The following is a 26776-nucleotide window of genomic DNA, read 5'->3' as shown; positions in this document are numbered from 1 at the left end:
GATAGATATTCAGCCCAAATTATCATTGTTATAAATAAGAAACACTATAAGGAATTCTTTATCATAGACCACTAATTTAATTAAGTAGCATGCAATCTGGGAAAAATAAAATCACTTATGAATTGCATTTATCCATTGTTCTTTTAGAATCCTTATTATTAATATATAAATTTTGTTTAGATTTGGTAGCCATTTTACACTTTAAGAGATTTCTGCTACTCTTCTCAACTGCTGCATTTTACATTGCCTTAGACCTCCAAATGTTTATAAATGGAAAAAAGAAGCAGAATTTCACAGTTGTGACCTCTCCGACTTCTTGAATCTTGGAGAAGTTGTTGCATGAACATAAATATTTTTCAGTTCTATAAAACATTACATTACTTTGTAGGAATGTATAGCTCCTATAATGTGTGAGGTAAGGGCTCAAAAATATTCCATAAGTTGAGAATTTAAATCATGATTCCTTCACTTCTGCTCTTTCAACACAGTGTTACTGCAGAAAGTCAATGGGAACTATAAGCAATAACATCACAGGAAAATGTTTCCATGAGAGGATATTGACAGATATACTCTCAACTGAGGATATCCTCTCAGGGGAGGCTGTAGAAGCCCAGGAGCACTTCTCAAATTATTTAAGTGGAATCTGAATGCAATCAGCCCCAGAAACAAGTCTATTCTGGCTCTAGCTAAGTTGTTTATATATTTTTGTTCATACTCAAAAAACAAAACCAAAAGCAAAGAAACAAACAAAAAACTAAGACAAAAGAGATGAGAGGGTTTGAATGATAAAATCATCTGCTTTTTTAATCATAAAAAGAGGCAGCATATTTTAAAGGCAGATAGTCATGTTCCCATGTAGGCCTTTCAGCTTGTTCATTACCTTACAGAAGCAACACTAGAACCCACACAGACTTGTGTCTCTGACTGGACCTCTACTTCAGGTCAGTCTGCATTTTAGAACCTAACACTGTGACAGATCTTTAATAAAATTATGTTCCCAGCTTTTAAGTAAGGAGAATAATTGTATTTAAAAGTGTGTAGGGGTTTATGCAAACTATCTTTTTGATTCAACAATTAAGAATACAAACTAAAAGCAGTATGTGTAAAATACATAAATAACAAGGTCCTACTGTATAGCACACGAAACTATATTCAATATCCTGTAATAAACCATAATGGAAAACAATATGAAAAAGAAAATATATGTATATATATGTGTGTGTGTACATATATGCGTTTATATATACACATACATATATATATACATATATATATAGAACTGAATCACTTTGTGTACACCAGAAACTACCACAACATTGTAAATTAACTATACTTCAATACAAAATTTTAAAAAAGAATAAGGATTGAAAAGATTATCAAACAAGTTATAAAATTAAAATCAGTTAAATATTAACTGGTTTTTAAAATATTAATCATTATCCTGATTGGACAGGAGTATGAATTTATAGGAAGTTAGCAGAGGTCAAGACTCCAGAGCTTATCTGTGTAACTTCCTCCACAAAGGACAGTTTGGGTTTTATAAAACCAAGATCACCTGCCCGGCCCATTTGAATGTGGAATTATTGTCTCATTTTAGGAATTGCTAGGTTCATTCGCAAAACTATGTTAATCAGTGTTTCTTTACAGCCAAGAAACACCTGCATTTTGCCACACAGAATTTTACATCTCTGTATTTTCCACTTCATACTCAGATTTCCTCTCCATTTCTTCCAGAAAGATCCTTGAACACTTCAGAAGGGCTATTAAAATTCACAGTTTACCAATGCAGAGTGTGCTAACGTTCCTTGTATTCCTTCATCTCAGGAGCCTACTTACATGCGTGTTTACTATTTTCCAAATCATGTAAACATGAATACACTGTGTGTAGAGATTCTTACACTCAATATAGCTTTCAATTCTTAGGACGGTTAAAATGTTACTCATATGTTCTTAAGGAAAACACAATATTGATATCTAAAATAATCAAAAGCTTCCCATTTATTGAAAGCAAGTTTTCTCTTCCCTTTAATATCCTAAAATCCTCTGTGAAGATATACTGATATTTAAGGAATAAGCACATTCTTTATTAAAAAGCTGAATTTATCGGGTCTAGTGTTATCATTACCTATACTTAAAAAAAGTTGTTCAACATTATTTTGCTGTCACAGCTCATGAAAAATGTCTGATTTTGAATTACTTCTTAGTGTTTCTAACTGCTGATATGATAATGTCTATGAATTCATAAAGTTCTTTTGCAAATCAAACAAGTAATAAAATTAAATATTTAAGAATAATAGTGGGGAAAATTCTAGATTCTATCCATAAGCATCTGATTAATTTTGAGCACTAGTGCTTGAAAGCCATTTTACTTGTACTGTCTCAGGTCCCTTTTGAATGACAGACAAGGACTTACTTCATCCAGTCGCCGTTCAGTTCCCAGAGCCAGGAGGTTATTGTATTCCCTTTCGAGAATCTGCCTTGCCTGTTGACATCAAATTACAGTTACCATCACTGAAGTCACATTTTATTTGAAAAATCATAGCGATTATATTTGCCTGAAAAAACATTCCAATACCCTGTTTTATTTACAGGGGTCTTATTTTTTTCATCCTCCACATTTATAAGCCATTGTAAATTTTTACTATAAACACAGGAAGGGAAGCTTGCTTTAGTCTGTGGACAGTAGACACAGACTCACATAAATGCCTGAAGTGAAGCGGTTTGACCTCACTTTGTTACTTTATTCCAATTGAATATTTTATGTAAACTTTGAAATATATAAAAAAGAAATAAAAAGTAAAGTTAGACTGCCACATTTTTATCAAGTCTATGCAGGTAGTTCTCAAACCTGGCCCATGAGCATCATTTGGGGAAACTTTAAATGATTAGGGTTCCTGTGCCCTATCTCTTGATATCTGATTTCTTAGGTTTGTGATGTAGATTTACACGTTTTATTTTAAATTTTTAAGGAACTCCAGTGATTCAAATAATTATCCAGACTTGGGAATCAATGGCATACCCAGAGCTGGGTGTCTGTATAATTCAGACATGTAAATAGAAATGACTGCCCCTCAGAGAGGCAGAGACTAAAGGCCATCTGTCAGGGATATTGTTTGGGGGAATCTGGCATTCAGGGGGGAGGTTGGACCATATAACTTCTAAATCCCTTCCTGCTTAATTTTATGATTTTGTTTTGGCTAGAAATCCAGAAGCTTGAAATTAAAGTCCCAGTGACATATTTCAAAGGTTGAGCTAACTCCCATTAGGAATCATGAACACACAGTCAACTTTATTTTTCCCCTAAAAGTTTACTTTGTCCTTACGTAAACTAGGACATAGCACAACTACAGCACAAAGGGGCTTGCCTGGGTGTTCTGTGTTGGAATCTGTAGTAATAAAGCTAAGCTGCTGTAGTCAAAGTTCTCATCCAGGGCTATAAGTGAGCCATGCACACCACTTTCAAGAATATTATTTGCATATTCTCGAAGTCCAATTGCTTGTATCCAGCGAATAACTCGATCATTGCTCCACACCAGCACATCTAGAAAAAGAGGTGCATCATTTTAGGCTCCAGTATTTTGCATAGTAAATAAAAACGGCCGGCTGAAATGAGCCACAGGCATAGGCCAAAGTCAGCATTTACTCTGACTTATTTATCCACTGCCTAATGCATCAGGCCCCCTAGTGTTACAAATATTTACCATTCTAATAACTAACCCTTTCTAATTTCAGCCCAGAAAAAAAACTGTCATTTTCAGAGTGTTTGTTATCTTTGAAATGAGAGCATGTGCATCACATGGAACATAATGTCTCAAAGAGTTTGTTTTCATTCTGGAGCTCTAGAGGTCTGCCTGAAGTTCAGTGCTTTTACCACCAGATGGGGACATTTCTTAATTGTGTCCTTTTATAGCTCTTCAGTCAAGAAAGCAAGATGAGAATATAAAAATGGTTCTTCACCAGAGTGTTTTTTAAACTATTACCTAAATATTGTGTATAGTCTAGAAGAAACTTTTTTTTTCCATATGAAGCAATAAGTCAGAGAATGGAACAGTAAGAGAACAAGCACTCAACATTTTGATACTTACCCTACTATTTTGTTAATCCATTATCTCTCAATTACATACTAATCCAAAAATCAACCACTCTCAAGTGATAAGTTGTATTTTAGTGCCTTTTACTGGTACAAAACACTTTGAATTTTATTTTATAAAACTAAAAGCTTTAGAGAAAAATGTCATATACATCTTTTTTAGACCAAAACACATCAAAGTATATTTTATCTTTTTTTTCCATTTCTTCTCATGAGTTGACATAATACTACATAAAAACCAGCAAAATAGTCAGAAGGACCAGAATGTTCCATTGAAAAGAAAGAATTTTAAGGAACTTAAGGGGAAATGAGAAAAAAATTAAAACTTTTCTCTAATCCTGTAGAAAGGGAAATGAAGGCCATAATTTCCTAGTACAGTAAAAGTAAGTTTTTCAGTTATTTTTCTTTCTTTCAGAATGAAATTTATACCTTATCCAGCAAATGTATGAAGAATACTTTGAGAAATATCCTTCAACTTCAACTGTTTATTTCCCCAATTTAAATTATCTGCAAAAATCTTAGTGTTATTTTCTTCTTTGTGTGTGTGGTAGGGGGAGTGTATTTATATATTGTTTTTCAAAAGCATTACTAATTTGTCCTAATGCATTCATTTATAACTAATTTAGGTTTTCTTTTGTATAACATTAAAGCAATAAAATGATACCTCAGTACCACAGAGGTGCCCTCATGTCCTTGGTCAGTTACTATCCTCTCCCCATTCTCACTGCAGATTAGTTTTGCCTGATTTTTTAGCCTTTTATAAATGAAGTTATACAATATGTACTTTTGTGTTTATATCATTCACTCAATAAAGGGTTCACCAATACTATGGCAGCAGCAGCTTGTTTACTTTCATTGCTATTTAGTATTCCATTGTGCAATTATGCCACAATTTATCCATTCTACTCTTGATGGAAATTCGGGTGGATTCTACTGTGCATTGTTGAGAATAGTGCTGCTTTGAATATTCTTATTTACATATTTTGCTGTTTACTGTATATATGCATATGGCTGTTGAGTAAATAGCAAGGAATAGAATTGGTGAGTCATGTTTTATACATACCTTTAATGTTAGTATATATTGCTGAATAAATACTACTCTCACAATTTAAAACCCCCAGTAGCAGTGCATGAAAATCTGCATCTTTACCTGTATTTTGTATTTTTCACTTGTTTTTTTTTTTATTTGTTTTTAGTCATTATGGCAATGTTGTGTTGTTTTGAGTTGAATTGCCCCTCTCTCCCCCCTCTGCCCATTCATATGTTGAAGTTCTTATTTGGAGATATGGTCTTTAAAGGAGTAATGGAGTTAAAATGAGGTTATTAGGTTGAGTCCTAATTCAGTATGACTGGTTTTCTTCTTAAAAGGGGAAATTTGGAAATAAGATATGCACACAGGGAGAACACCATGTGAAGATGAAAGCAGAGATCAAGGTGATGCTTCTATAAACTGAAGAACGCCACGATTGCCAGTAAACCACCAGGAGGTGGGGAAGAGGCATGGAACTGATTTTTCCTCACAACCCTCAGAAGAAACCAACCCTGCTGACACTTTAATCTAGTCTCAGAACTGTGAGATAATACATTTCTGTTGTTGAAACCTCCCAATGTGTGGTACTTTGTTACAACAGCGGGAGCAAACTATACCTTGGTATCTCATTTTCCTTCTGATCTGTAACTCCCTAACAGCTACTTGTTCAGCAATTTCGTATCTATTTACTGGCCATTTGGAAATCCTCTTTTATGAAGTTCCTATGTATCTTTTGCTCATTTTTTAAACACATGTCCTTTTTTCATTCATTTCTAAGAGTTCTATAGATATTCTAGATATGAGTCTTTTGTTAGATATGTATTGCAAACAGCTTTTCCAACTCTGAAACTCACTCTTCTAATTCTGTCTTTCAGTGACTCTAAGTGCTTACTTTTAATGAATTTCAGTTTATCAATCTTCCTTTAGAGTTAATGATTTTTGTGTCATGTATAAGAAATATTTGTCCATTTCAATTTTTCAATATTTTCAATATTCCTCTATCTTCTTATTCTCTTTTCTCCTTGGATTTTCTGGTGATGTTTTCTCTCAGATTTTATTTGTATGAAATATATTAACTCTATCTTTAATATTGATGGACATACAGTTATAGAGTTTTAGGTTAAGATGTTAGTTTCAATCAGCATTTTAAGGATGTCATTCCATTTCCCTCTGGTGTTATTTCAGTTGTGGAGTCAGCTCAAGTATTGCTACTTTGAAAGTACTGTGGAGTCTGCTCTGGAAGATTCTAAATTGTTGTTGTTTTATTTTGTTTTGTCTTTTGGTCATTGTTTTCGGCAGCTTTACTAGCCTGGATGTGTTCTTCCTGCCCTTTTCTTTTCAGTCTTGCTTGGCATTCATTAAGTGTCTTGAATCTGTGGCTTGTTGTTTCCATTCATTTTTTTAAAAAATATCCACCGGTATCTTTTCAACTATTGCTTCTTCCTCATTCTCTCTTACCTCTCTCTCTGGGATTCCAATTACACCAATCCTAGACTCCTCCCTATGTCCAATTTCTCCAATGATCTGTTTTGCATCACGCATCCTTTTGTTTCATGTTTCAGGCCAGATATTTTCAACTTGTCTATCTTTTATTTCATTATTAGTTTCAGTTTAAACTTTCTGCTTCTTAAAATTTCCATTTGATCATTTCTTAACATATTGATTCTAGGTATTTATTAAAAATTTTCCGTTTTGTCACCTATTTTCTTTCTTTTAATTTTTAAAAACAATTTATTTATTTATTTTATTTATTGGCTGCATTGTGTCTTTGTTGCTGCACGTAGGCTTTCTGTAGGTGTGGTGAGTGGGGGCTACTCTTCATTGCGGTGCACGGGCTTCTCATTGCGGTGGCTTCTCTTGTTGCGGCGCACAGGCTCTAGGTATGCAGGCTTCAGTAGTTCTGGAGCATGGGCTCATTAGTTGTGGCTCGCGGGCTCTAGAACACAGGCTCAGTAGTTTGGCGCACAGGCTTAGTTGCTCCGTGGCATGTGGGATCCTCCTGGACCAGGGCTCAAACCCGTGTCCCCTGCATTGGCAGGCAGATTCTTAACCACTGTGCTACCAGGGAAGCCCTGTCACCTATTTTCTTAATGCACTAATCACAATTGTCTTAAAGTCCATGTCTGAAAAAAAAAATCATTCAGAGTCACTTGTGGATGTATTTCTATTTTCTGTTTTTTTCCTCTTGGTTTTCCTTATTTCGCCCCATTATTTGACATGTCTAACTTATATATAATTTTTTGAAGTTGAATTCTGACTTTATGACTGAAAAATGTCTCAAGAGGAACTTTGCATAAAGCGTCAGGCTTACTTATTTCCTCTTTCTCCAGATTCTCGGTTCTTCAAGGCCCGGCAGCTTTGGCACCTTTCACTTACAATGTTCCCCCCACTGCTCTGTAAGACAGGGAAAAGCAGCAGAGAATGACAGGCTTACCTCTCAACACATTTCTTTTTTTCCCAAAATCAGGGCCTCTCAAGGCTTGGGTGTCTTAGTTTCTTTCTGCTGCCTTCAAATAGCTGTTTATTGCTTGATCTAGTTTTTCTACTTGTTCTTGGTTGAAGATTGGTCTGATTTAATGTATTCCATGATAGTCAGAAGTGGAAATTCCTCAGATTAGTTTGTACTCTTTTTGTCTTTACCAATCCATGGTGATGGTAAAGCATTTGCATACTAATCTGGAAGGTATATACACCTCGGGTACCTCTACTTAACTCCTATTGTGGCTTGAACAATCTTATTTCAAAAGAAAGGCCCTAAGTCTCTCTTTGGATTTGGTTTAATAAGAAACACGTGAGGAAAGACTCACAACGCCCACTTTCCACAATTGCATTCCTATATCCTGCTCCAGCCAAAGCAGAATGAATGTGTTCAGGAAGTAGGATGTTTATTGTCTCCCTCAGAGTATCAGCTCTTTCTTTCCCCATGTCTTCAAACAAAGCAAAGCAAAGGACTTAGGTAATAATCTTTACTATCTATGGAAATTTTATATTATACATACTCACTGGGTCTCCTTGGGTCAGTCCTAAAGTACAGGTTTTCCTCTCAGTGTTCATTAGCTTTTTCCAATAGAGGTGTTAGACCTCAGAAAACAGGATGTAAGTTGGTTGGTGTTATATTTTGGTTACATTAATCAGCTGCTGCTGATAGCAACTGATGAGTCCTAACTACCAGTTATACCACACTTGCACTTCAAAAGTTGGGCAGGTATGCTTGTATGGCAGTAACAGTTCTCCTATTATTTTTACTAAGTGCAACACTTAAAAAAACTAATGGGACAACAGTCCAACAAAAATTTCCAGTTTTCTTTACACTAAATGGATTCGCAAATAGGAAGTGTTTGTTCTTTTCTAGAGCTGGGTTTATATTTTGATAGTCTACGACATATTATGTAGTTACCATATTTCTATAAATATATGTCTATAAAAATTCCATTACCATACCCGTAGTTATTTATGAAATAATAAATATAAAATAATCCATTTATTTGTAAGGTAAAGGTAAATAAGACACTAATACCAAATTCTCTTCTTTGGAACAACATCATTTTTTTTTCATTTTGTAAATCAGATCCCTTTCTATAAATCTGTTTCCAAGCAAAATTTATGCTCCGATTTTAAAGCTTTGTAAGGATCCTCCTGACCTAAACAATAAATGGCTAAAGATCAGTGTTGACTGTTTCCTAGCAACAAATTAAATGCTTGTAGATTCTTGATATTCACATGGTCTCCTCACTTCAGAAAACTGTTTATTAAGGTCAAGGTTAATTAACACTTCAGATAATAACAGAGACCCCCTAGTCACAGTCAAGGGTTACTGCTGTAAATGTCATCAGATGCGTTATAGGAAACGGGCTATTTATGATCTCACTCACAGCTACATCACACATGGAGTTGTCTGTGTATAATCATAGTGAATCACGGAGGCTTTTCTCAGAGCTACGCTCTAACTAGCAACTGCCAAATGCTAATACAATATTTGATGTAGTGCCAAATCGTCTGTCTATATATGAAGCATTCCGTGTGGTGAGACCAAGCACAATAAAATCTAATTGGAAAAAATACTTCAAAAAGAAAACCAGAAAGAGGTATCCCACGGGGTAAAATCTATTGTGTGCTAAAATATCTTTTGTTAGGTCAAGCACAGACTTCCTTTTGGTGTCTTTCTTTGGTCAATTAGTTTCTAAATTTCAATTCAACTGAATAGCAGTGCTCTAAAAACAACTTGCAATTTCCTGGGTCCCCAAAATAAAGTGAAATCAAATAACTCAATTTTGATAATGGAAGAACACTTTCTTGCTCCTCAGTAATGAGTCAAATGAAGTGTTACAAGAAATCCATTGTGTGTCTGTCTACTCTCCAATGAACCATATATAGAAAAATATTTTTAATCAATCATCTTCACAGGCATTCAAACCCATTCCATTATAACTAATGTACTGTCCAAGAACTGCCAAAGATAAAAGTGATTTCTGACAATGTTTATCACAAATGAAAATTACACAAGTCTAAGATAGGTAATCTGAAAGAAGAAAACAGTGCTAAACTTTAAGATGGGAAGGAAGGGTAACGTAATATACACTATTTTCACATCTAAAGTAAGCCCTAAAGGCAGTGAAGATGACAAGAAAGAGACTCATGATTAGCTTTGAACAATTAATGTACAAACACTTATTTAATTTGATGAAATGCGTCCATATATCAACTTCTGGGTAATAGCAAACAGAAATATAAATTATAAGGAGTTTATTTTGCTTTACTCAAAATTTTCTTCAAAAAATTTGAGGCTTTTTTCCATTAAAAAGTATAAATAGACATAAAAGGACTTATGACTTTTGCCCAAAAAAGTTCTGTAGATACTTATATCTTATACCTAATCATTAAATTTTCCAACAACATTAATAAAAATAAAGTGGTCTCTAACAAGTATAAAGTCTAACATCTCCCTTTTAAACAATTCTTTCTCCTGTATATTAAGGTAATTCTCAACATTTAAAAGGTCAGTTACTGGGGGGCGGAGTCAAGATGGCGGCATGGGAAGACGTGGAAAGCGCGTCGCCCCCAAAACGGATCAGTTGCCAGAGGCCGGCGGGGGACCCAAGGCCCAAGAAGATGGGAGGAACCCCGGAGCAACTGGGTAGGACCTTGGGGAAGTCAGGGGGGTGGGGAAGGGGAAGCCAGATGGGACCAGCGCCCCTGGCGGGTGGCTGGCTAAGGGGGGAGGTTCCCGCCTGGAGAGACCCTTGGGGGCTGGGGAGATCTGGAAACTGCAACTGGGTTTCTCCTGCCCAGGAGGCCAGGAGGCCTGCTGAGCTCCCGGGCCTGGGAGCCTGCTGGGCTCTTCAGCAGGGTCCTCCACTCTCCAAGGCCCCCTCCGGGCTGTCTGGGTCCTGGGGGGTGTGGGAGGGAGGGAGGGAGGAGGGCGAGGAGGTGGAGAGGTGGACTGGTGGGGGTGGGGGTTTGAAATCGGGGGATGGGGAGGTTAGAGGGTGTTTAGCCTGTCCTCGTGGCCAGGGAGGCCAACTGGGCTCCTGGGCCTGGTCCTTCATTCTCTGGGGCCCCCTCCAGCACGTGGGTCCTGGGGCTGTGGTGGGGAGGGGGACAGGGAAGGGAGAGAGGCAGATGGTGGGGGTGGGAAGGGATTTCTCCAGGTCAGAAGCATAGGGGAGGTGCCGCTGGATATTTCTTCAGTGCGGGCCCTCCACCTTCCAAGGCCCCTCCAGGCCATTGGTCGTAGGAGTACAGGAGGGAAGTGGGGGGGGGGGGAGAAGAAGAGAGGTGGAAGCGCGGAGGGATCCTCTGGGATCAGAGGATCGGGGGAGGAGTGGAAGACATTTATGTTGCCCACTGGCCCAGGAAGCCTGCTGGGCTCTGGGGCCTGGTCTCCAACTCTCCAGGGTCCCCTCTGAGACATGTTGGTCCTAGGGGCATTGGTCCCGGGGGCGTGGGAGCGTGGCAGGGGAAGGGAAAAAGAGGCAGACTGGTGGTGGGACGTTCCAGGATCAGAGGACCAGGAGAGGTGCGGAGGACCTTTCCCCTGCCCACTTGGGCCCGGCAGGCCTGCTGGGCTCCCGAATCTGGTCCCTCAGTCTCTGGGGCCCTCTCTGGCTGAGTGGGTTGTACAGGCATGGGAAGGAAGGAGGAGAGGGGAAGAGGAAGAGAGGCAGACAGTGGTGGGGGGAACCTTGCAGGACCGGAGAATCAGGGGAGACACAGCAGGAAATCTCCCTACCTACTTGGTACTGGGAGGCCTGTGGTGCCCCCAGACCTGGTCTTCGGTCCTCCAGGGGCCCCTCTAGGTCTCACTGGTCCTAGGGGTGTAGAAGGAAAGCAGGGGAGAAGAGGAGAGGCGGGCAGGGGAGGGGGCCTGCTGGGACTGGAGGATCAAGGGAGGTGGGGAAGGTATTTCCCCTGCCCACTAGCCCTGGCAAGCCTGCTAAGCTCACAGACCTGGTCTTTCACACTCCAGAGCCCCCTCCAGCTGCTTGGGACCCAGGAGAGTGGGGAGCGGGGGAGAGGAAGAGAGGCAGACAGGGAGTCTATGACGCTGGGAGATCCAGGGAAGTGCCACAGGCATTACCCTAGCCCAGCTGGCCCTAGGAAGCCTGTTGGGTGTCAGAGTCTGGTCTCCTGCCTTCCAGTACCCCCTGCAGCTGTGAGGGTCCTAGGGGAATAGGTGGGAGGGGGTGAGGAAGAAGAGAACCCAAGGGGGAGGGACCCTCCGAGATTGGAGGACTAGGGGTGCCTAGCATTTCTCCCACCAACTCAGGCCCAGGGAGCCTGCTGGGTACCTGGACCTGATCCTTTGCCCCCAGGACCAGAGGCGTTCCTGGGCCCCTCTGCCTCATTGGGCCTAAGCCTCATTCCCCACCACCCCCAGGCCCTTATCTAAGCATAGGCCCTGCCCATTGCCTAACCACCCCACTCCCCGCTGGCCCTTGTCTAAGCCCCACCTCCACAGCCAAGGCCTTTTCTGGCTTTTTTTTTTTCTTTTTCTTTTCTTTCTTTTTTCTTCCCACCTCCTCACTTTGGCTGTTGCAGTTGTATTACCTTCCAGTTGTTGCTCCATCTGTTTTTTAAAAAATTTTTTTCTAACACATCTGTTAGTTTCCTACTCTTATCGTATTTTTTATCTTGCTACTGTTCTGTTGTTCTCCTACTTATTATTACTTTTTTTTAGTTTTTTTCATTTTCCTGCTCCATACAGCTTGTGGGAACTTGATTCAAAAGCTCGGGGTCAGGCCTAGGCTCCTGAGGTGGGAGCTCTGAGTCCAAAACTTTGGACTAACAGCAAAACCCAGTTCCCAGGGAATATTCATCAGAGTGAGGTCTCCCAGAGGTTCTCACCTCAACAACAAGACGCAGCTATACTCAACAGCCTACAAACTCCAGTGCTTGAAACCTCAGGTTAAACACCCAGTGGGACAGGAAAACAACCCTGCCCATCCAAAGTGGGGGGAAAATGAGATGACTAAAAAATATGTCACAGGTGAAGGAAACAAGGTAACAATAAACAAGACCAAATAAATGAAGAGGAAATAGGAAAATTGCCTGAAAAAGAATTCAGAGTAATGATAGTAAAGATGATCCAAACTCTCAATAACAAAATACAGAAAACACAAGAAACAGTTAATAAGGACTCAGAAGAACTAAAGAGCAAAGAAGCAGTAATAGACAACAAAATAACCAAAATTAAAAATACTCTAGATGGTATAAACAGCCGAATAACGAGGCAGAAGAACAAATAAGTGAGCTGGAAGATAGAATGGGGGAAATAACTGCAACAGAGCAGGAAAAATAAAAAAGAATAAAAAGAATGGAAGACAGTCTCAGAGACCTTGGTGACAACATTAAGCGCACCAACATTCGAATCATAGGCATCCCAGAAGAAGAAGAAAAAAAGAAAGGGTCTGAGAAAATATTTGAAGAGGTTGTAGTGGAAAACTTCCCCAACATGGGAAAGAAAATAATTAATCAAGTCCAAGAAGCACAGAGAGTCCCATACAGAATAAACCCAAGGAGAAATACACTGAGGCACACATTAATCAAACTAACAAAAATTAAACACAAAGAAATAATATTAAAAGCAGCAAGAGAAAAGCAAGAAATAACATATAAGGGAAAACCCATAAGGATAACAGCTGATCTTTCTGCAGAAACTCTGCAGGCCAGAAGGGAGTGGCAGGATATACTGAAAGTCCTGAAAGAGAAAAACCTACAGCCAAGAATACTCTACCCAGCAAGAATCTCATTCAGATTTGATGGAGAAATCAAAAGCTTTACAGACAAGCAAAAGTTAAGAGAATTCAGCACCACCAAACCAGCCTTACAACAACTGCTAAAGGAACTTTTCTAAGCAAGAAACACAGGGGAAGGAAAAGACCTACAAAAACAAACCCAAAACAATTAAGAAAATGGTAATAGGAACATATATGTCAATAATCACTTTAAATGTAAATGGATTAAATGCTCCAACTAAAAGACACAGACTGGCTGAATGGATACAAACACAAGACCCTTACATATGCTGTCTACAAGAAACCTGCTTCAGACCAAGGGACACATATAGACTGAAAGTAAGAGGATGGAAAAAGATATTCCATGTAAATGGAAGTCAAAAGAAAGCTGGAATAGCAATACTCATATCAGACAAATTAGACTTTAAAGTAAAGACTAATACAAGAGACAAGGAAGGACATTATATAATGATCAAGGGATACATCCAAGAAGAAGATACAACAATTGTAAATATCTATGCACCCAGCATAGGAGCACCTCAATACATAAGGCAAATCCTAACATCCATAAAAGGGAAAATCGACCTTAACACAATAATAGTAGGAGACTTTAACGCCCCACTTACATCAATGGACAGATCATCCAAACAGAAAATAAATAAGGACACATAAGCTTTAAATGACACATTAGACCATCTCTACTTAATTGATATCCATTCAAAACCTACAGAATACACTTTCTTCTCAAGTGCACACAGAACATTCTCCAGGATAGATCACATCTTGGGTCACAAACCAGGTGCTGGTAAATTCAAGAAAATTGAAATTGTATTAAGCATTTTCTCTGACCACAATGGCATGAAACTAGATATCAATTACCTGAAAAAAACTGTAAAAAAATACAAACACATGGAGACTAAATAATATGCTATTAAACAACCAAGAAATCACTGAAGAAATCAAAGAGGAAATCAAAAAAAAACCTAGAAACAAATGACAATGAAAACACAACAACCCAAAACCTATGGGATGCAGCAAAGCCAGTTCTAAGAGGGAAGTTACAGTCCCACCTCAAGAAACAAGAAAACTATCAAATAAACAACCTAACCTTACACCTAAAACAATTAGAGAAAGAAGAACAAAAAACCCCAAAGTGAGCAGAAGGAAAGAAATCATAAAGATCAGATCAGAAATAAATGAAAAAGAAATGAAGGAAACAATAGCAAAGATCAATAAAACTAAAAGCTGGTTCTTTGAGAAGATAAACAAAATTGATAAACCATTAGCCAGACTTATCAGGAAGAAAAGGGAGAAGATGAAAATCAACAGACAGAAATGAGAAAGGAGAAGTAGCAACTGACACCCCAGAAATACAAAAGATCATGAGAGACTACTACAAGCAACTATATGCCAATAAACTGGATAACCTGGAAGAAATGGATAAATTCTTAGAAAATTTCAATCTTCCAAGACTGAATGAGGAAGAAACAGAAAATATGAACAGACCAATCACAAGTACGGAAATTGAGACTGTGATTAAAAATCTCCCAACAAACAAAAACCCAGGGCCAGATGGCTTCACAGGTGAATTCTATCAAACATTTAGAGAAGAGCTAACACCTATCCTTCTCAAACTCTTCCAAAATATAGCAGAAGGAGGAACACTTCCAAACACATTCTACGAGGCCACCATCACCCTGATGCCAAAACCAGGTAAAGATGTTACAAGAAAAGAAAATTATAGGCCAATATCACCGAAGAATATAGATGCAAAAATCCTCAACAAAATACTAGCTAACAGAATCCAACAGCACATTAAAAAGATCATACACCACGATCAAGTGGGGTTTATCCCTGGGATGCAAGGATTCTTCAATATACGTAAATCAATCAATGTGATACCTCATATCAACAAAATGAAGGATAAAAACCATATGATCATCTCAATAGATGCAGAAAAAGCTTTTGACAAAGTTCAACATCCATTTATGATAAAAACTCTCCAGAAAATGGGCATAGAAGGAAATTACCTCAACATAATAAAAGTCATATATGAGAAACCAAAAGCCAACATCGTTCTCAATGGGGAAAAACTGGAAGAATTCCCTCTAAGAACAGGAACAAGACAAGGGTGTCCACTCACGCCATTATTATTCAACATAGTTTTGGAAGTGTTAGCCACAGCAATCAGAGAAGAAAATGAAATAAAAGGAATCCAAATTGGAAAAGAAGAAGTAAAATTGTCACTCTTTAAAATGACATGATATTATACATAGAAAACCCTAAAGACTCTACCAGAAGACTGTTAGCACTAATGGATGAATTTAGTAAAGTAGCAGGATACAAAATTAATGCGCAGAAATCTCTTGCATTCCTATACACTAACAACAAAAAAGCAGAAAGAGAAATTAAGGAAACTCTCCCATTTACCATTGCAACAAAAAGAATAAAATACCTAGGAATAAACCTGCCTAAGGAGGCAAAAGACCTGTATGCAGAAAGCTATAAGACACTAATGAAAGAAATTAAAGACGATACAAACAGATGGAGGGACATAACATGTTCTTGGATTGGAAGAATCAATATTGTGAAAATGACTATCCTACCAAAAGCAATTTACTGATTCAACACAATCCCTATCAAATTACCAATGGCATTTTTCACAGAACTAGAGCAAGAAATCTTACGATTTGTATGGAAACGCAAAAGACCCTGAATAGCCAAAGCAATCTTGAGAAGGAAAGATGGAGTGGTGGAATTAGGCTTCTTGACTTCAGACTATACTACAAGGCCACAGTGATCAAGACAGTATGGTACTGGCACAAAAATAGAAAGGAAGATCAATGGAACAGAATAGAGAACCCAGAGGTAAACCCACACACATATGGGCACCTTATCTTTGACAAAGGAGGCACAAATATACAATGGAAAAAAGACAGCTTCTTCAATAAGTGGTGCTGGGAAAATTGGACAGCAACATGTAAAAGAATGAAATTAGAACACTCCCTAACACCATACACAAAAATAAATTCAAAATGGATTACAGACCTAAATGTAAAGCCAGACACTATCAAACTCCTAGAAGAAAACATAGGCAGAACACTATGACATTCATCAAAGCAAGATCCTTTTTGACCCACCTCCTAGAATCATGGAAATAAAATCAAGAATAAACAAATGGGACCTCATGAAACTTAAAAGCTTTTGCACAGCGAAAGAAACCATAAACAAGACAAGAAGACAACCCTCAGAATGGGAGACAATACCTGCCAATGAAGCAATGGACAAAGGATTAATCTCCAAAATATACAAGCAGCTCATGCAGCTTAATATCAAAAAAGCAAATAACCCAATCCACAAATGTGTAAATAGACATTTCTCCAAGGAAGACCTACAGATGGCCAACAAACACATGAAAAGATGCTCAACATCACTAATTATTAGAGAAATGCAAGTCAAAGCCACAATGAGGTATCACCTCACACCAGTCAGAATGGCCATCACCAAAAAATCTAGAAACAACAAATGTTGGAGAGGGTGTGGAGAAAAGGGAACTCTCCTGCTCTGTTGGTGGGAATGTAAGCTGGTACAGCCACTATGGAAAACAGTTTGGAGTTTCTTTAAAAAACTAAAAATAGAACTACCATATGATCCAGTAATCCCACTACTGGACATATATCCTGAGAAAACCATAATCCAAAAAGAAACATGTACCGTAATGTTTATTGCAGCACTATTTACAATAGCCAGGACATGGAAGCAACCGAAATGTCCATCAACAAATGAATGGATAAAGAAGATGTGACACATATATACAATGGAATATTACTCAGCCATAAAAAGGGATGAGGTGGAGCTATATGTAATGAGGTGGATAGACCCAGAGACTATCATACAGAGTGAATTAAGTCAGAAAGAGAAAAACAAATACCATATGCTAACTCATATATATGGAATCTAAAAAATGGTACTGATGAACCCAGTGACAGGGCAAGAATAAAGATGCAGATGTAGAGAATGTACTGGAGGACACAGGGTTGGGGTGTGGGGCAAAGGGGAAGCTGGGATGAAGTCAGAGAGGGCATAGACATAGATACACTACCAAATTTAAAATAGATAGCTAGTGGGAAGTTTCTGTATAACAAATGGAGATCAACTCAATGATGGGTGATGCTTTAGAGGGCCAGGACAGTGTGGGTGGGAGGGGGTCGCGGGAGGGAGAGGATATGGGGATATATGTCTAATTACAGCTGATTCACTTTGGTGTACCTCAAAAGCTGGTACACGAGTGTAAAGCAATTATATTCCAATAAAGAGCTTAAAAAAAATAAAAGGTCAATTACTAAATACAGTACTTTTCTCATGTCTGTTATCAGGAGTGTCTTATTGTTTTGTACAAATGATAGTTGCAGCAGTTAGTAATGTTTCTAAAATCATTCCTAGCTAAAATTATTAGTGGACTAGTCTCATTTATAGGAGAAATATCCCTCTGTAGCTTCTATACAAAAATCCCTGTAGAATTTCAATAACTCTATTACAAAAATAAAATTCCTGGGCACTGAAGTAAAATTCAAATGATACAAACCAAGGATGAACTGCTATAAATAAATTATATACCATGTTTCTCTGAATTATAATGAGAGTGTTCTATTAAAAGTTTGACAAAAATATCTAGGTGGAGGCATCTTTAGGATAAACAGAATGTATAACGAATAGGTTCAGAGGAATAAATCTCTATTCAGAAAATTGAGAATATCCCCCAAATGGGATATCTATCTTATAAAGTGATGATATCCTTTTCTGAGTTTTAATCAGAAAAATAATGAAAAAGAAATGATGATGACACTCTTCTAGCTAAATACTTACAGTACTTAATGACAATTGTAATGCATACAGCATTTTAAGTTCATAAAGGTGAAAGCTAAAAATCCCAGAAAAAAGGGCATTTGATATGAAAGAAAGACATATTACCTTTTATTTCATGTTGGCTTGCTTCTCGTCTTCTTTCTAGTTCTTTTCTGTCATAATTCAACCTTTTTAAGCACATAATTCCATATTGTAAACTTGTTCTGTTATTTTTTTTAAAAAGGAGAAAACACAGTTAGTTTACTCAGTAGATGATGAAGCATAGTCAACACTATGCACTACTTCTTCGGGCAACAGGATAATAAATTACATTTGTAATTAAATCCTTTAGAATCAAAGAGAACTAAAATTATAGTTATTCTGAGCACACAGGTTTCCAAAGAGTAAAAAAAAGTATTTTCTAAATAAAATAACCATAGTCTTAAAAATAACCTTGGATGATGTTGTTCACCCACATGCCTTTCTTTTCCGGCTATTTCAACATTGTCTGAAGACAAATGAACATTGTACTAATTTGAAAAGAGTCACTATTATGGAGACAAGAAGGAATTTATAAGAAATGGATACTCTTCTGTTAAGCTTATGAGAAAAATAATATAAAAACATGAATGAGTCAAGCAATAACATACATAACCAAATACCAAAATGAATAGCCACAAACTCTAAGTGATACAGAAGTATGTGAAAGGAACAAGTCAGCAGATATTGAAACTCGGTGTGCAAAGGATATTGTGGAAGAGCAGAAAACTGACTGATCCTTAAAAGATCAGACAGAGAGAGGATTATTAAAGGATACAGAGTACCATGAACATAGGATTGCCAATGAAATGTGAAATGTGTGGCGATAGATCCACTGTCCAGAGTTGAAGATCTGTGCTGGAAAGTTAGGAGGGATATAATTTCACATGGAGAATGGGGTTACATTAAGTCAAGTTTGCATTCAGAGTAAGTGTGGAACACGTCAAGGTGATAAAAATTATTGGACAATTTTCACAGGAGGAAAAAAATGACAATAAAAGCTTTTGGTTTAAGAAAGAATAATCTGGTCACAACACAGGAGCTGGGGAAAATTGGTAATTCTAGGGGACAGGGAAATTAGTTGAGGAAGTAATGCTGTCAAAATAAAGCACAAAAAGAAAATCCAGAAACCAGGGATGTTCAGAGAGAAGAAAGAAGACTTACTGATATTATATATAAAGGATGTGGAAGAGTATAATAGGTAAAAAGAATCTCCAGGCCTCAAGAATAAAGAGCACTGAATATTAGTGATTTCTTAATTGTTTAGAATTATAGACAAATTTAGGCATACACACTGGCCAGGCTACTCCTAAGTGCTGGATGCATTTCTAAACCCTGCATTTTAATAAGAACAATGCTGAGTTCAAATACTTCAGAATCAGAGGAAAATAGAAAGAAATCTGCATTAATTGCTGTTATGGGATAAATTGTGTCTCCCTAAATTCTTACAATGAAGCCCTAACCCCCAGTACTTCAGAATGTGACTGTGATTGGAGACTGGGTCTTTAAAGAGGTAATTAAGTTAAAATCAGGTCATCAGGGTAGGCCTTAATCCAGTATGACTGGTGTCCTTATAAGAGAAAATTTGGACACACAGAGAAACCTGGGAAGTACACACACACAGGAAAGACCACGTAAGGACACAGTGAAAAGGCAGCTATCTGAACGCCCAGGAGAAGAAAGCAATAATGCTGACAACTTGATCTTTGTTTTCCAGATTCCAGAACTTTGAGAAAATAAATTTCTGTTGTTTAAGCCACCTGTCTATGTTATTTTGTCATAGTAGCCTAAGCAAACTCATTCAGTGGAATACCAGATACTACTGATGTAAAAACCATCATAGACATTAGCCATCTTGAGGTTAAACCACTGGGTCTTGCTTTATTTCTGCCAAGTTTTTATACATAACGTACAATTGTGCTATAAAAAGGATATATATTGTTACAACAGTGTCTGTCAGATGGAAAACTGGGCTGTAAAGGCAATGGGATGCCACATACAGTAAAGTATTTCTTGCTTTAAGTCAGAGGTACGCATAACACAAAGATGAAGCTTGTGCATTTCCTAGAACAAACAAGAACCCTGCCATTTGAGTAATTTTTATTTTTTAAAAAATCATTTCTACTATAATAATAAAGCAATTAAAAGTTGACCCAGTGAAGAATAGAAAACAGGCACAAGTGTGTCCTCAAAAATTCTAATATTCCAAAGTCTATTGCAACCACACACAAAATTTGAGGGCCTAAACTTTCCGTGACAGGGAACTCACTACCACCCAATGTGTGTACTACAGAGCAACTGAGAGTGATACAAAGTTGGTTTTTCTATTGAGCATAAACCACTCACCCTATTATCTATACCTATTATAGATATATATGCCTATTATCTATTATGAGAAAAGTACACGTTCAAGAGAGCAAATATTACTCTATCACATAATATTAAAACATAAGCAAATATATCTAAAGTCCTACCTTATACAACCTAAATTTCTTTAATTCCTTCTTTTCTCTAAGATTTGCACCACTTTATTAATAACAATTTAATGTCCATGAATTAATACAGCTTCTTATTGTCATCTCACCATATAGTAGGACTTCTATTGTGCCTGCCAGTAAACAATCTAAATATGCCCTGTCAAGCCACTAACCAGAACGGAGGTTTTTGTGTCAACTGTAAATCACATATCTTTTTCACTTGAACTTTTTTTTTTTAAATATTTATTTATTTGGCTGCATTGGGTCTTAGTTGCAGCAGGCGGGATCTTTTAGTTGCCTGTTAGTTGCAGCATGTGGGATCTAGTTCCTTGACCAGGGATTGAACCTGGGCCCCCTGTATCGGCAGCACGGAGTCTTAACCACTGGACCACCAGGGAAGTCCCTCACTTGAACTGCTTTTAAATCATGAATTCCCCATCCAGCATTTTAATGGTTTTTAAAAATGATGTAATATTTATCTCTACTAAATTTAATCCAACAGTGTCAAACAACTGTATTGATTCAAAACATTTTGATAAATTTGACTGAAGAATCTCAATTATTATCTCCTTATCCTAACTTTAGTCATTAACATATACAATTTGTATACCATTTTAATTTCAGTCACTAATTAAATGTTGGACAGGATGTGAGTAAATAGTTTCCCAAATTGTCTAGCTTTATATTTATTAATTTATTATAATAATTAACTGTATGTAAAATAATCATAATACAACTGACAATTTTGCAGATAACCTACAAAGAGATCAGGCTACAAATAACATTTATGAGATGCTATTATAACAACCCTTTTTTTACCCCCTAGATGATAAACAACTTTAAAACTAATTTTCATCTACATTTCATTTACCTGTGTTCTTACCAATGTCTCATAATGCATTCAGTATTTTTTTCCTGAAAACTAATGTACAAATAAGCAAAAGCACTAAAAGGTTTATACAAAAATGTTCTTCAGAGGAGAATTCCTTCTCAATATTTTTTCTAGTATATCCCTAAGTTATGTAATTTATAACTACATATATCTATAGTTGAAACTGATGATTTTATTCTTAATAAATAATTTCCTAATACAAAAACATATATAGATACAAATCACAAACATGAAATTTCCTAAAGATACAGGGGAAGAAAGGTCTACACTGTATTAGAATTTTGTACTGTCTAGTTCCATAAACTTTGGGCATGCAATATGTACCCAGCTCTACATTAGATAGTCCCTGCAATTTGTTGCATAAATAAATTTTGCCAAGTAGACGTACACAGATGTTTCGAAGAGCACATATTCTATCTATATTTCTTAACTATCTCTTTATGTTCTAGTTATGTATACAAATATTCATTGTTTTACTTTAATTACTTTTTGGAAAAAACGTACCGATGGAAACTATCCACCATTTTTAAATGGACACGGAGATCTTTTTTTGTTAGGTGATCTAACATTCTTGCATCTACCAAGCATTCCATAAAATAACTTCTGTACTGAGGTAACCCCAGGCTGGGAAGCCATTCATTTCCAATCCACTCGTGGTTCATATCTCCATATGCCAGGGTCTGTAGAAAAACCGGACACTAGAATTGTTTTATAGCAGTCAAGTTTCTTAGCCAATAAAATGAGATGGTAATTGGAGGATATGAGCTATCATTATAATTGATACTTAATTTCTATGATGTATTGAAACAAAGTGGAAATAATATTTAGCCTCTAAGTATTTGATTTATTTTGGTACAAAGTGGAACTCTGGGTACATGTATCAAGGTCCTTACCTAAAGAGAATTATTATGTTCACTTTGTTTTCTCAAAAGGAATTACATTTTGTACAACTATGCATTTTTAATTCAAAAGCTCAAATGAATGATATAATACAAATGCTGAGCTTAAAGATCCTTTCTTTGTATGGATAGATTTATTTAATTTAACTTATTTTTTTTTTTATCTGTCAGCCAATATGGCACCATTTCCTTCTCTTCAGTGCTACTATTACCATTGCCCTGGTGTAATGCCAAACCTTGATGTGAAAATAGAAACTTCAGTAAATGATTAAAGAAAGGAGCCACAAGGCCAGGGAGACAGAATGCTGAAGCTTTATGTGGCCACTGTTGTTATCTAGTGAAGCATGCAGCCAATATTCTATAAAAATTGATGCAATCGGTCTTTTGTAGATATCAATATAGACTCTGTATTTAAAGAAGCAAAGCATGATAAAAAAGTAAGACATAATCTAATTCTCTAATATAACAATATGAACTGATCTTACCAACTACTGTTCATAAAAGCCAAAACGAAAACCAAAAGCAATTTTTAAAAAGAACTATTACTCTCTATTGACAATGTTTTTTGTTTACTTCCTTATCAAACAACAAATTCACAGTTATAACATATTTCTAATGAAAATCTAGGTGTTCCCCTTATTTTGTGTGTGAAAAAAATGAAATTCTTACCAAAATAAAAACCTAATGCAGCCCTAATTTACTAAATGTTTAAATGTAGGTCCTAGGAAAAACTACAAAAATTTTTCCTACAAAGTTTGGATCACATGACCTATAACACACCTTAAATCTTTAACACGTGGAAATGTTGAGAAAGGAACAGCTTCCTTGCAAGCATATATGTTTGTTCAAAGTACAGATGCTTGGCTCATAGCCCGTCTCAGTAAATGGGAGTGACTTCTGATGTATAATTTGCACGGCTAATCCATGTCCCTCCAACTTCATTTCTCACACACTTTCCATTATACTTTAAAGCATAGGTGATTCCAAATAAACTTTGTAAATCTCTCCTCCCCTATTACATCCAACATAAAGGGTTCCTGATTAAATATACTCACGGGTGATTTTCAAGAAACTTAAGTTATAGTCCATTCTTTTAAGGGAGAAAGGAAATTTTCCTTTCAAAAGAGGCCAGGTATAAAATGATAATCATCTTCTTTGCAAAATATGGTGACTTTAAAAGACCTATATAGTATTAAACATAATAAAGTCAAATACAGGATTAGTCCAGTCTTAAGCTAAGTGAAGATGTATAACATTATGACATACAATTTTCTTACTTTACATCCTCATAGCCTACTAAATGATGTTGTTTTAAAGCATATGAATTTCCTACCTGGGCCCAGCTTCCTTCCTCAGATTCTTTCTGTGTTAGCAGCAGGAAATAATTAATAAAGCAGATAAATATACATTAATCTCAAATTAATACAGTAAATTTTTTCTAGTAGAAACAAAATTGTTTTGTTATTAAAAATGTTAATTAAGACACAGACAAATAAATACACAGATCCTTATTCAGATCCACAGTAATCAATATAGCAGTTCCAGGGCAACTACAAAGGCACCTACACAGTTTCTAATTTATTCTAATTAAATACACACACATGCGACATATAGAATTTTCATGATACATTTGATCTGGTCATTCCAAACCTTTTTTAATTCTTAAAAGTGTGGGATTTTCCAAATGTGATAAGTTACAATAAAACTTTCTGATTATATACATACAAATATACAATACACAAATATGTATACATACATATGATAGAGAAATCTTATATAAAGTAAATTAATGGAGTGGACAAAGTAACTGCATCCCTCTAACAAGACTTTCTGATAATCAAATGGATTTCCACAACAACCAACAACAAACAAAACTAAACAAGAACAGACCAAGCATAACAAACTAAACTAAAAATGTAATTAGTACACAACATTGGCGTTTTTATTCATCATAAACCAGATAATCAAATTTTCAAACAGGAATAAAATTAAAAGGACATTAAATTAAAAATAAGTTGATCATAATAAAATGCATGGCATGCCCAACTTTGTTACTTTAAATGAGAAATGACTATATGTAATACACTTTTAAAAGCTGACAATGACAGTGAGTCACCATGAATTTCTTTAAGCCTGTGCTTTTAGTTCTAAGTGAACACTTTGCTTGGGGTGGGAGGAGAAAGCTCCATATCTGAGATGGTAAAGTACAAGAAACTAAATAATTATTTTAAAATGAGTATTCAATCTACACATTCTATTACACATTTAATCAGGTTTGGTAACATGCATTACCTGTGAATATGCTCAATTTTAAGTGATACTTGTTACTTAAATGTGTCATTAAATTCTTGATTATTATTTGCAGACTACAAACTCTTATATTAACCACATTATGACAATCTAGTATGGCTTCATTTAAAAATGTCTAAATGCAGTGAAATAAAACCATTATGAAAAATGTTAGTTATCATTGCATATCACTATGTAAGCATACTCCATTACTCTGATCTATCATAAACAAAACAGCTTTTCCATCCAAATAGCAGCAAAATAACTTTTCTTCATGTTCGACAAAGCTGTAAAGACTAACCGTTTTTGCTGGAGCGGCAAGATTTTCCATTTCTTCATGGGTCACCCAAACGTTGCCTGAAGGCTAGTGAGGAGGCCCAGAGGGAAGCAGTGGGATCCATGGGAGGGAAGCAGTGGTAAAGAAGAAAGGCAGCACCACTGTAAGTTAATGGTACCACAGTAACACGAGTGTGCTCTTGCTTCTATAGCATGAGTGAGAGACAGCATTGCTGGTTTCTCAAAGCTGCCTTTTTCTTCTACTTTAAAAGATTAAACAGAAAGAGGCATGCTGTGAAGCTCACACGGAATAGATTTAAAATGATACTTCTGTAATTATTAATCAGGAAAAAGGCTTAATCAAAATTTGCATTTCAAAGGTATGCAGCTATTGGACCCATCTTTTTGTAATCATGGAGAACTGAATAAATTTAATCGGTAGAAGAATATTTTTATTTTTTTCTTCAGTAAACAAAGGCACATGTATTTTATTGTGTTATTACCAATATTTTGTTCACAAAATTTTGATTCTTCAATGTCCTTGGAAAGAGAAAACTGGTTGTCAATACAAAGCTGAAAGCACTATCATAACCTGTCTGGAAACCAATATCAGCTTTTCGCAAATGACCTCTTCCTTTCTATAGTTCAGTAAATATGTTGTTTTCCTATATCCTTATAGAGAAAAAAAGAAGAGAAATGCTATTTTGGAGTTAATAATAGGCATTTTTCAACTAAACACTGTCAGAAGTCACAAAACCTAGGCTTCCTAATTTTTCAGCAGTATCCTTCACTATTCTAGAGAAGAACATAATGTAAAAGGAAATTTTCCCTCTAGCAGGCACTATTCTATTATGAAGTCTCATTTGCCTTCTAAATAAAACAACCCATGGTATTTGTTTTATACAATGAATTATTAATACACACAATTTCTAGACCAAAGTCCACTTAGTAACATACAGATCACTGGAAATAACTTCCCATCAAATTCCACAATTTCACTGGGAAATCCTTATGAACACTGCAACATTGTCCAAGTACATCAATTCTATAGTTACAGTGGAATTTAATCTTATGTATTGCTTGCTACTTGTTTTGGAAGGGGTCTAGTTTTAAAAAATTGAAAGCAGCAAAGTTGATACCCTGACATGTTATCACCGTAAATCTCTTTTGCCTTTTCTACCAATGCATAGTAACATGTTGACTTATCTTCTATTATAAATTATGTAATTTAATATAATTTTTAAAGTAACTACATGCAAACTAAATTGATGAATATAATCTGACATAAGATAAATCTCATGTATAAGAGAATTACTCATATATATGGTTGAGTAACAAAACAGAGTTGAGTAGTAAGTATTTATAGTTATAAGTAAATTATAAGGGCTTAAAAAATCTCAAAGGATAAGCATCATATATGTGTATAGAATTCTCATTCTCCTACCATTTTGGAATTCAGAGGATATATGAATTTTTTCCTAAAAGATAAAACTGTACAAAACTGTAAAACATATTTAGAATACAGCAGCCATCCATGTCATTAAAAGCCCCTCCCTTCTATCCCCAGCTTCTAGGAATGGTGCTCATTACACATAGAAAGTTGTACATGAATATATGAATCATTAAATCATTTGAAAGAAATTGCTTTTACTGCCTTTCTGAGACATGTACTACGCTGAAAAGAATTTTACACTCATCTGTCACA

The 26776-nt window shown here is 36.3% G+C and overlaps 1 protein-coding gene across 3 annotated transcripts in view; it reads right to left on the bottom strand.

Moving 5' to 3' along the window:
- The window catches only part of PPFIA2 (PTPRF interacting protein alpha 2), a 451253-nt gene that overhangs the window by 4399 nt on the left and 420078 nt on the right, over positions 1-26776 (bottom strand). For 2 of the 3 annotated variants that reach the window (XM_057741285.1, XM_057741284.1), the window contains exons 23-28: positions 25097-25159; positions 23840-23869; positions 22112-22305; positions 18326-18423; positions 3366-3541; positions 2414-2482 (exon numbers count right to left, since the gene is read on the bottom strand). In XM_057741285.1, the coding sequence (XP_057597268.1) occupies positions 2414-2482; positions 3366-3541; positions 18326-18423; positions 22112-22305; positions 23840-23869; positions 25097-25159 (630 nt within the window). The remainder of the gene's footprint in view (positions 1-2413; positions 2483-3365; positions 3542-18325; positions 18424-22111; positions 22306-23839; positions 23870-25096; positions 25160-26776) is intronic. The other variant, XM_057741283.1, reaches the window with a different exon arrangement.

Source organism: Hippopotamus amphibius, chromosome 7 (assembly GCF_030028045.1).
Source record: "Hippopotamus amphibius kiboko isolate mHipAmp2 chromosome 7, mHipAmp2.hap2, whole genome shotgun sequence".
Taxonomy (NCBI): Eukaryota; Metazoa; Chordata; class Mammalia; order Artiodactyla; family Hippopotamidae; genus Hippopotamus; species Hippopotamus amphibius.
Note: the sequence above shows the minus strand (reverse complement) of the source record. Positions and strands in the feature narration are given on the sequence as shown.